General features: G+C 50.3%; 1 protein-coding gene and 1 non-coding gene across 5 annotated transcripts; both read left to right on the top strand.

The window, feature by feature from the left end:
* The first annotated feature begins 307 nt into the window (after positions 1-307).
* On the top strand, positions 308-10,907 carry LOC122385430 (26S proteasome non-ATPase regulatory subunit 1-like). 4 transcript variants are annotated; one of them, XM_043373697.1, is made up of 18 exons: positions 308-424; positions 1,208-1,255; positions 1,662-1,779; positions 2,079-2,248; positions 2,660-2,868; positions 3,258-3,470; positions 3,854-4,057; positions 4,593-4,819; positions 5,132-5,222; positions 5,459-5,620; positions 6,018-6,141; positions 6,491-6,604; positions 7,357-7,523; positions 7,998-8,163; positions 8,652-8,782; positions 9,369-9,734; positions 10,078-10,245; positions 10,564-10,907. In XM_043373697.1, the coding sequence occupies exons 2-18, from the start codon at positions 1,237-1,239 to the stop codon at positions 10,834-10,836; spliced, it is 2,922 nt and encodes a 973-aa protein (XP_043229632.1). In that variant the 5' UTR covers positions 308-424; positions 1,208-1,236; the 3' UTR covers positions 10,837-10,907. The 4 variants fall into 4 exon arrangements, with proteins under 4 accessions (XP_043229632.1, XP_043229631.1, XP_043229633.1 ...); XM_043373696.1 differs by having other exon boundaries at positions 322-507; XM_043373698.1 differs by having other exon boundaries at positions 334-406.
* Trnav-cac lies at positions 9,002-9,074 on the top strand. The gene has a single exon. It is a non-coding gene; the product is annotated as a tRNA-Val (tRNA).
* Positions 10,908-11,454: the final 547 nt, after the last annotated feature.

The raw sequence follows: 11,454 nt of genomic DNA, 5'->3' as shown, positions 1-11,454 counted from the left end.
ACAGCTCAAAAGTACTGGGAAGAACCAGTGGCCAGTGCTCGAAGCGCACCCAATTTACTTTTATAATAAAGCCCGCGCACAAGTACTTCGCAAAGAAATCTTGCAGCTTTCATTTCCAAGCATCATGTTCAAGCGACATTTATATATTTGAGGAGTCTACTGTTGTTTTGTTATTGAAGATTCCAGAATCATTTTAAATTTAATTTTATAATTTTGTATCACAAAAGCAACACAAAAGTAACTATTTCGCTTTATGTTTACAAAAAAAAAAACATATACAAACTTTAGGACTTTATAGTGCTTGAATACTGACGATGCTCCTTTTGTGTATGCGTTGAGTTCGTCTACCAAATTCCGGCAAATAACGCCGGCGCCCCGCGCTGCTGAGTGAACGGAGGATTTCTGGGTTATCTTGCTTGTAAAGGTGTGTGGAGGGTTATTTATCGCTTTTTGTCACCCTAAATATTATTGTCAAGTAACATAAATTTCTATCAATGCTTGCAGTTGGTAAGTAGTCTGATTTAAGCATGGAAAATCACTTGATAATTTAGATTTCCTCCATTCTGATTCACCCCCTTGTTGCCCTATTTTTATTATTATTGGCCATTTTTAGTGTGCTAGCTCATCAATCAAACATCTATTCACCTTATGAGATAGGTAGCTAACATACTGATGAAATATTTTTTGGCATTTGAATCTTCTTCAGCTTTGTTGGTGTTCTTCTGACCACATGGAGACTAACATCGATTCACACTCGTATTGGTATTTAAAGGAAATAGTTCACCTTTTTAACATGCGGTTTTGAACTGGAATAGCAGTTTCATAGCTTGAGCTGAGGCTAGCACAAATCAGGAGCTTTTACAGCCCAAGGATCACCATTGACAAGTATATTCCATTTCCCATTCCGTAAAGAGTGCGAGTGCAAACCTGTGTTCCATGGATTCAAAAGTGTTTAAGAACTATAAACAAAAATAGATTTATAGCTTTAGAAAAAATCAAAGTAGAAACAAAATAAATATTAAATGAATTAGTCATTATTTCCCTCAAATGTTGATGACTGAATTCTACATGTTTTTTTTTTTACACCAGAGCTGCTCAATTGTTACTCAGCCAAAAACAAATTGAATTAAATAATCATAGACTCCTTGGTCTGGCTGTCCTTTTATCATTGCTCTTTCTTTTGTGACAATTTGATTGTCTTTTTCAGGTGTAACTGTACACAAGCCAGCATTCACCATGAATATATCATCATCAGGTAAATAATCATTATAATTGTAGCTACCACTCAGTATATCTTTGGCTCATTGTTCACTTTGCCCTTTTTCTTACCTTAAGATAGGTTAGTGTTTTCAATGTTGTTGCATATCAATATAATCCTCTGTATTCATCTTGATAATTCTCCTCATGCATATAAGCATTTAGTTTGTACTCAAAGTTGCATAGGTACTCTTTTCTTACTGCTGATGTGTAGTGCTCTGTGTGCAAAACCTGCTAGTCTGATTGGGTATTATAGCAAGACTGAGTAAGTTTTGTCTGCATCATTATCACATAGGACAAAAAAAAAAAAATGCCCTGAAGTTCTGGACCTGACCAGTCATGAAGCTACCCTTCATACATGCCTGTAAAGATTCCTTTATGATGAGTACCACCTTTTTCTGCAGCTGGTATCATTTCACTGTTGGAGGAGCCTATGCCAGAGCTGAAGGTTTTTGCACTGAAGAAGCTCAATCTTATTGTTGATGAATTCTGGGCTGAAATATCTGAGGCTATTGAGAAGATGTGAGTATTTCTATTTTCTCAAATATGTGGTAGGTAACTGCTGTCATGCTTCTCTGATTATGCTCCTGCTTCATGATGATGCTGGCTACTAAGGTAGGACCATAGTGCATTTTAGTTAAATACTGAATAAGATACTGATGTATGAACTTAAATGATGCCTACATTGCCCTTTGTTTTGCAAGATATATCCTGGCCATTATGCACCAAATCAGTCAGCAGCTAGTCAGTTAAAAGCCAAATTGTTTGTTATCTTGCTGTCAGCAGTGTAACTTGTATAATTGTGTCTCTCTCATTTTCAGAGAGATTCTGCATGAGGATAAGGGTTTCCCAGAGCGCCACCTGGCTGCCCTGGTGGCTAGCAAGGTGTACTACCACCTTGGCTCCTTTGAGGACTCCCTCACATATGCTCTCGGTGCTGGTGACCTGTTTGATGTCAATGACAAGTCCCAGTATGTTGAGACCATCATTGGTGAGTTGGTCATGACTACTGTGAAAAAGGATGATGGGTGTTTTAAGCACTTGTATACCATGCATAAGGCTCGGGTTGTGGATAGGCTTAGACAGCAGCTGCAGTGACATTGCATTATCAAACAATATACAGGCACTGTCAGCTGCAGTTGCCACTCGCCAGTCATTTTGGCTAACTTTGAGGAAACACTGGGCAATTGATGCCCCCATTCCATAACTGGATTTTGCACCTTGAAAGATGGATGCTTACCAACCTTTTTTTAATATAACTTGTAAATGTCACAGGCATATTGAGCTGATAATAATCAACAGTACTCGCCACTCGGTAGTTTTTTCAGCTAGAAGTCCTTTTCATTTAAGCTCCCATAGTTTCCCTACCCAGCCTGAACACGGGCACCACCTGCTCCAACAGCGAAATGTATCGACCACTACACGTCACTGCGCGTCTCCAACGCCGAGGAGTCGGGCGAGGGCGACGCCCAGGTGATCGACGCCCGCCTGGAGGGCATTGTAGACCGCATGTTGAGCCGCTGCTTCCAGGACGGCCAGTACCGACAGGCGCTGGGCATCGCCCTCGAGACGCGCCGCATGGACGTCTTCCAGAAGGCCATCATGGACTCGGTATGGCGGACGAGATGATGAATGGGTAAAATGGCCTCTGATGTGGTAATGATTCAGTAGTCTGAGTACCAGAAGATTCACATTTCACATCAAGAAAAGTGAACTATGATTCGTAGTTAGCAAAATTATTTCTCTGTTTTGCATTTGGTTACATAGTGACAATTTTATGTATTTCATTCGACCGGAAGCAAACAAATTGTTGCTTCTTAGTTAGCGACAGTTTGTGTAGATGGCGACATTTCCATGACATTAAAGACGCTCTGAGCCCAGCGAGGCTATGCGCCCTAAACCAAGAAGAAGAAGAAGAAGTAAAGGGGCAGTTTTTTTCTGACATCCGTTCGATTGTCGCTACGTGTCTGACCGTCTGACACGGATCTTCTCGCCCACAGGACGACGTGGCCGGGATGCTGCAGTACGCGTTCACGGTGGCCATGTCGCTGATCCAGAACCGTCAGTTCCGCAACACCGTGCTGCGGGCGCTGATCGAGCTCTACCGCAACCTGGCCACCCCCGATTACGTCAATATGTGCCAGTGCCTGATCTTCCTGGATGACGCCGGTGCTGTGGCGCAGGTGCTCGAGAAGCTCATCAGGGGAACCCAGGTGAGTCAGCTGCTGTGGAAGTGAAGACTGTTGGATGTGTGGAATGTGGATGTCTGCTGTTGGATGTGTGATGAAACTTCTGTGTCTGCCGTTGTTTAGAATCGTGATTTTATTACCTGAATTCACCTGCATCGTGAATAATTTGTGTTTAGAGTTATGATCGCGATAAGGTCTATGTTATTCGAGGACGTTCTCGCCATAAATTAAACATTGTAGATGTAAGCTTTAAGCTTCATTACTGGAATGCACAGCTGATGTCAATCTGGACCACAATCTGGACTATATAGACAGTTATCGCTGCTGTGCCGTGATATCCCAATTGTGCCAATTTCCCTGCCATCTCTTTGACCTTATCGCCGGCCGCCGGCCGTTCTCTCTACCAGGACAGCGCGCTGATGGGCTACCAGATCGCGTTCGACCTGTACGACTCGGCCACGCAGCAGTTCCTGGGCCGCGTGCTGCAGGCGCTGCGCGTCACCGCCCCGCTGCCCGGTCTGCTGGCGCTGCCGGTACCGGCGGCGGCGCCCGCGGAGCACACGGCCGACAATAACCGGCCAGAGGGCCAGCCGACCACCGCCGACCAGCTGGTCAGTGACGGGGGAGGGTCGGAGCGGGGAGGCAGAGTGTGGGGAGGGATAGGAGAAGTCGATAGTAGGGACAGAGGGTCAGAGGACCCGGGGAGGGTGGGGGTGGCCGGTGGGGAGGCAGAGTGTCAGAGGGACAGCCCGACCACCGCCGGTCAGCTGGTCAGTGACGGGAGAGGGTGGGCTGGGGAGGCAGAGTGCCAGACGGCCAACCGACCACCGCCGATGAGGTGTTCAATGTTCATTGGCTGGATGGTGTAGCGGCAGCGGATGGGATGTGACATTGCCAGAGGGAAAGACAGCTGTGCATTTGAGATGAATCAGCAGATGTGCTGGTGTACCCTTGACCTTGAAAGCCCCTTTAATGTGAATGTTGTAGTCTGTAGCCATATCGAGGTATCTTTCCATGTGAAAAAACAGCATCGATGGTTCTTCAATCCTCATGGCTTCACAATGTCTTATTTGACCTAGGTGTTTTACCGGTCTTTTTTCCTGCATGTTCGACTAATTAACGATTTGTCCCTCTGTTTTCTTTCAGTCGGAGCGTGACCAGCAGATCCAGAAACACTACGAGCGTCTCACTACCATCCTGTCTGGCGACGTGGCCATCCAGTTACACCTCCAGTTCCTCATCCGGGGGAACCACACGGACCTGATGATCCTGAAGCAGGTCAAGGACACGGTGCGCGCCTCGGTGTGCCACACTGCGCTGGTGGTGGCGCACGGCTACATGCAGTGCGGCACCACCAGCGACCAGTTCCTCAGGTCAGTCACAGCTGCACCCTGTTGCGCGGTCAGGCTACGGCACCATCACCATCAGGTGCACCATGGTGGTGCAGATGCCCACCCATCTGCACCACCAGGTTGAGATGGGTGGGCTGCTGCCATGAACATTTTACTGTCATACATATTATTTGAATTGGTCTTCGTCATCTGTATGGCCATTATGATTGAGAATATCAGATGATTTTCAGTCCAAGATGTGTGAAGGGTGTCGGTCATGCATGCCGTGAAGTTGAATAAAATCTGAGATGCATATTTCGCTTAGTCTTACGTTGTCACGCCTGATGTTTCCAGAGACAACCTGGACTGGCTGTCACGGGCGTACAGCTGGGCCAAGATGTCTGCAACCGCGTCCCTGGGCGTCATCCACAAAGGTCACGAGAAGGTAGGTAGCCGTGAGCTGTGTCTTTCGGAGAGCTGGACTCTCATAGTCGACATCTTGGTTTTGCTGCTGAAAATAATATGCATTCATATCTGATGGATATTTTCGTACCATTGATGAGCTTTACTGAGGAGCGCGAGGGCCGTAACCGTCCGCTCACTTACTCGACTCTCACCACTGTTGAACGAGTGACCGCTAAGCCCTCTTCTCCTGACGCTTTCCCTCTCGTTCTCCCACAGGAGGCGCTAGGTCTGATGCAGGCCTACCTACCCAAGGACGCGGCCGGCAGTTCAGGCTACACCGAGGGCGGAGCGCTGTACGCGCTCGGCCTCATTCACGTGAACCACGGTGGTGCTATTATCAACTATCTGGTACAGCAGCTAAAAGAGGCCAATAACGAGGTAAGGCACGCCCGGTGGTGGCAGACAGGTAGCGGTGGTTGCAGAATGGAGGAGCTGCACGGGAGTTTTGGGCTTCTTTTGGCAGATGCTCAATGGTCAGCTCAATTTATAAATGCATAGATATATTTTCCTCATGTAATCAATTCATTTGCTTTGTGTGTTTCCAAGAAAAGACGTCAGTTGGTTGATGAATGTTAGTCGTTTGTTGATAATTTAGTCATGGGATGAACTTTTTAATGTTTTGTTTCTTTTATACACATTGCTTACATCATGAACTTAACATATTTGTCCCTGACGTGAGCACTGGCCTCTGTCTGACCTCTGTGTCAGGTGGTATGGCAGAGGGGCTGTATCGTTGTCTGACCTGACCTGACCTCCTGTCTGTCCTCTCTGCTAGGTGGTGCGGCACGGCGGCTGCCTGGGTGTCGGCCTGGCCGCTATGGGCACCCACCGGGCCGACATCTACGAGCAGCTGAAGCTGAACCTGTACCAGGACGACGCCGTCACTGGAGAGGCCGCAGGTGGGGGACGGCGGACCGCTAGGGGAAGGGGCGACTGAGGCTGAGAATGGCTGAGAATGCTGTGGGAAGTCAGGGATTTGAAGCCAGACACCCATGATGCAACGAATGACGCTGCAACGAACGAATGGCTCCAGAATTTCCTTGTTTTTGTAGTCTGAAAGTCGGTTTTGCCCAATATTGACGCATTGGCCCTTACATTGATGTATATTTTCAGTGCTAGTTTTATTTTCACGTATCGCAGCTGTGCATCATATGACGCTTGCTTATGCTTGATTGACAAAGACTTGCTCGTCAAGCTCACAATCTTTCTCACCTGGTTCACTGTGGCCTCCTGTCCGCCCCCCATCAGGTATCGCTATGGGTCTGGTGATGCTGGGCTCCAAGTCAGCACAGGCCATCGAGGACATGGTGGCCTACTCTCAGGAGACCCAGCACGAAAAGATCCTGCGCGGACTCGCCGTCGGTGAGTAAAGACAGTCGGTGGCGCATGTAACGACGTGATGGTGAGCTGAGCACCTGAGTCGGTGGTGACTTCTTCAATATCCTGTCCTACATATCGACGCAAATGATCGAGGAAGGCGACTGATTGCAATGAATTAATTGCAAGCAGCCTGTCCTACATATATGTCGCACATAATCGAGCCCAGATTGAGGCGTTTGCATATTAGCGACGCAGACAGCCCTTTGTCTGACCAGCTTTTTCTCATTTGGTACTTCGATCTCAGCAGCCTGTCGAGTGTCAGTCATGTCAGCCTGTAGTCATGGTAGCCCTCAGCTACCATGACTGTCTGTGTGTCTTGACTCGACCATCCTACCTCTACATAACATCGAGTCTGCTCCACTGACTGATCATTATACCGCTCCCGCCGTCAGGTATCGCTCTCACCATGTACGAGCGGCTGGAGGAGGCCGACACGTGCTCACTGTATTGACTGTACCGCCCCCGCCGTCAGGTATCGCGCTCACCATGTACGAGCGGCTGGAGGAGGCCGACACGACGTGCTCACTGTGTTGACTGTATGTACCGCTCCCGCCGTCAGGTATCGCGCTCACCATGTACGAGCGGCTGGAGGAGGCCGACACGACGTGCTCACTGTGTTGACTGTATGTACCGCCCCCCGCCGTCAGGTATCGCACTCACCATGTACGACCGGCTGGAGGAGGCCGACACGACGTGCTCACTGTATTGACTGTATGTACCGCTCCCGCCGACAGGTATCGCACTCACCATGTACGAGCGTCTGGAGGAGGCCGACACCCTCATCACCAGTCTGTGCTCGGACAAGGACCCGATCCTGCGCCGGAGCGGCATGTACACCATCGCCATGGCCTACTGCGGCACCGGCAACAACCAGGCCATCCGGCGACTGCTCCATGTTGCCGTATGTTGTGGTGGAGGATGGGACATAGTATTGCTCTTGAATGAGTAGATAATTGGCGTGGGGTCAGGTGGGTAGTCAATGGAGTTGGTCCAAATAAGATAGAACTTCACGGGTGGGATCTGGGCAGGCGTTAAACTGCACTGATGTTTGGTTCTGGTTCTTCGCGTGGGTATATCGATTAAAGGAGGTAACTTAAGTTGCCTGTGCGCGATAATAGATTGAGTCGTATGGTGGCTGAAAGAATGTGACTGCAGGAAAGGACAGTGTTAAACAGCCAGTAAGGAATCAATTGTCACGGTCTCGCATCCAGTGAATCGTGTTTTTAGCGGTATTTTCGTGACGATAATTTACGTGACCTGAATATGACTCGTCGTGCCGCTCATTGTGTTTGCTCTGTCTGGACCGCAATCTAACTTCTCTTAAGTGTATCTACTGTCTCTGGCGTATCATCTGACGTGTCTTTGTCATGGACAGGTATCTGACGTGAACGACGACGTGCGCCGGGCGGCGGTGATCGCCATCGGCTTCCTGCTGTTCCACAACCCGGAGCAGTGTCCGTCCGTGGTCAGTCTGCTCTCCGAGTCGTACAACCCGCACGTGCGGTACGGCGCCGCCATGGCGCTCGGCGTCGCCTGCGCAGGTCAGTCGAGGTCGTCACAGGAGTCAGTCATTGTTGCCTCTAGGAACAGAAGTCGGGAAGGCGCACTCACAGCCACAGAAAACGTGTCATGGATATACATAGGTGTCTTGAACAGTCAGAGGCTTAGTGTGTGTGTGTGTGTGTGTTTTTTTTTTTAAACGGAGTAACCTTTTCCACGTTATCTTCACTGAACGCAGTTATTTCACTGATTACATTTTCTCGTGTCCGACGTATTGTGTTTGCCCGTCGTGAATCGGCATAGTCATAAGAGTAGGCTGTGTTACCAACACATCAGGTGAACAGTCGGTGCTAAGACACCGTCATAGGTATAGGTGTCGTGCCGTGGCCAGTCTGGCTTATGGCTAAACCTTTCGTTTTTGTTCCCCTTGGCTGTCTTACCTACGTCTGTGCATCCACTGTTTTCACTCACTGCCCTAACCGTGACATCTCTATGCCCTACCAAATGTGCCCGTGCCGTGTCTCTCCAGGCACCGGCTCCAAGGAAGCGCTGTACCTGCTGGAGCCCATGTGCTACGACTTGGTCAACTACGTGCGGCAGGGAGCCCTCATCGCCAGCGCCCTGGTGCTTATTCAACAGACCGAGCAGACCTGTCCCAAGGTCAGTCACGTCGCCGGTCGGGGAAAGAGGGCCTTCGGAAAGTAGCTCAGAAGTATCTTGGTCTGAACTCCTTAACTTATGAACTTTGATATGATTTTTTTAGCTAAACTTATAAATGCGTGATGATATTCAGTCATTCCGCTGTGACGTAACTCGTTTCACCCGTGGTCTTACAGTGTAGTGGGATTTTCCTGTGATGTAGAGCCGTTGCGGTCAGCTGTTTCCGTAGTGTAGTGGTTATCACGTCCGCTTCACACGCGGAAGGTCCCCGGTTCGATCCCGGGCGGGAACACGTTTTCGCCACCCGGGCTGCCGTTCCCTCGTCAAAAAGGTTGCTCAGAAGTCGCCGGGTCACAGCTGATGTGTTTGTTCTATTTCCATGTAGATTACTTCTGGTATCCCGTGAAGGAATTGGTAAACAAAGACGTGTCAGGTGCAGCTAGTAGCGTTTTCAGATGTACGTAGTGTTAGAGTAGTGTGAGGTGAGAGTCTTGGCACGTGGTAAACGATCAGGCGTCAGCTGCGGCGGCTACTGATTGGCTCCGTCATCCCGTTCTCCCCCTGACTCCTCCCCCTCCTCCACCAGGTGAAGGACTTCCGCCAGCTGTACACCAAGGTCGTGTCGGATAAGCACGAGGACGTCATGGCGAAGCTGGGCGCCATCCTGGCCAAGGGCATCATCGACGCCGGCGGTCGCAACGTGACAGTCGCTCTCCAGTCGCGCACCGGTCACAACAACATGGCGGCCGTGGTCGGCATGCTGGTGTTCACTCAGTACTGGTTCTGGTACCCTCTGGCGCACTTCCTTAGTCTGGCCTTCACCCCGACCTGTTTGGTGGGGCTGAACGCCGACCTGCGCATGCCCCAGATGGAGGTGCGGTCCAACGCGCGGCCCAGCCTGTACGCCTACCCGCCGCCCATCGAGGAGAGGAAACGCGAGGACCGGGAGAAGGTACGGATGACTGGACGTGATGCTTGGATGTTGGGGCGTGGTATGAAGCTGAAGAGGAAAGAGCATCTCACAGCAGCTGTACACATGTATCTGTAAACGTATTTATCAGTCGTTTTGTCGACTGATCGGTTTGTGGTCGCTGGTACACGTAGTGCCTTTAAACACATATTATTTATTTGCCGTAACATAATTGAATCGCTCCTGGTTTTGGGATTCGATATTCAAGCGAACAGCCCTTTCTTGTCAGTTCGATGTTCGATCGGTCCCGTATCAACCACTCGGTGAATGCGTGATTCGCGCTGTCCCGGTTTTGTAAAGCTGAGTTTCCTCCCTCCGTCGCCAGGTGGCCACGGCGGTTCTATCCATCACGGCCCGTGCCAAGCGGAAGGAGGCCGAGAAGAAAAAGGACGACAAGGCGCAGCCCGAGAAGATGGACGTAGACGACGACACCAAGAAGGACGCCGGACAGGAGAAGGACAAGAAGGAGGGAGAGAAGGACGAGAAGGAGAAGGTGAGTGTTCGATGCCAGTCACGCCAGTGTCAGCCAGATGTCGGATCATACGCCCGTAATCGCGATGGTGATTCAATGAGCCCTCGTGGACGCCACACGTAGATCCGCTTGCACCTGGCCTTGTAGCTGTACCGCAGTGCTGTTGGCACGCCACGCTGACGATTTTAGAGGACCTGTTGTTCCAAATGAACCACGACATTTTACGTCGGTGACTAATGAGCACCAAACTAGGTCCCCTATCTAGGTCCCCTATATCCCCTAGCATAGGGATTCTGCTTGCTGTTCCCAAGTCTAACCTTTACCGCCTTCCCTCACCAGGCGGACGCTAAGAAGAAGGAGGAGCCCACGTTCGAGATGCTGTCGAACCCGGCGCGCGTGCTGCGGCACCAGCTGCGCGTCATCCAGCCGGCCGAGGGCAGCCGGTACCAGACGGTCAAAGACCTGCGCGCCGGCGGCATTCTGATGGTGCGTGATACGGCGCCCGGGGACGGTGAGCAGGCGCTGGTCGACTGGGTGGTGGCGCACGGGCCGCAGAAGGAGCCCGAGGAGGCCGAGCCGGAGCCGCCCGAACCGTTCGACTATGAGGAGTAGGAGTGTACGGAGACTGCCGGCCGGTCGCGGTGATCTGCTTATGTCATACAATACTTTCGAGTGATGACTTATGAGGATGTGTTTGCGAAGAGGGGTGGAAATGGGGAATGAGGGTGGGGTGGGGTATGGCGACCGATCGTCTGTATCGCCAAATTTATGTTTGCGGGCAGCAGCGGATTCGGCGAACATTTCCGTTCTGATCAGCAGATTCGCGAATTTGCTACTACGTCTCTCCACTGCACCATTCGTCGTCTAATGTCAACAGTATCGGCCCGAATCTGCTGTTAGCAGACCGACATTGGCAAATCGGCTGTCAGAGCGGTATGTTCGGCCCGGCCGAATGTCTGATTGCCAGCAGCAGATTCGTGAAATATCAACCTGCTGCTAGATTAGACATGAAGTATTTCCGATTGCCCTCCAATTCACGCTGAGATCCATCGAACAAGACCGGACGTTAGGCCCCAGAGTCGTTTGTTATCTAACATGTCGTTGGTGATCAGATTTTTTTTCCAAACGACACAGCGGACCCAGCGCTTAGTCGATCGCGCTAAGACTGGCGGCGTAAGCGTTGGCCCGGCGTCATGAATGCGCTTACTAGGCTTCCCTTGCATGACAGCG

Source organism: Amphibalanus amphitrite, unplaced genomic scaffold, assembly GCF_019059575.1.
Source record: "Amphibalanus amphitrite isolate SeventyFive unplaced genomic scaffold, NRLGWU_Aamphi_draft 000219F_arrow, whole genome shotgun sequence".
NCBI lineage: Eukaryota > Metazoa > Arthropoda > Thecostraca > Balanomorpha > Balanidae > Amphibalanus > Amphibalanus amphitrite.
Note: the sequence above shows the minus strand (reverse complement) of the source record. Positions and strands in the feature narration are given on the sequence as shown.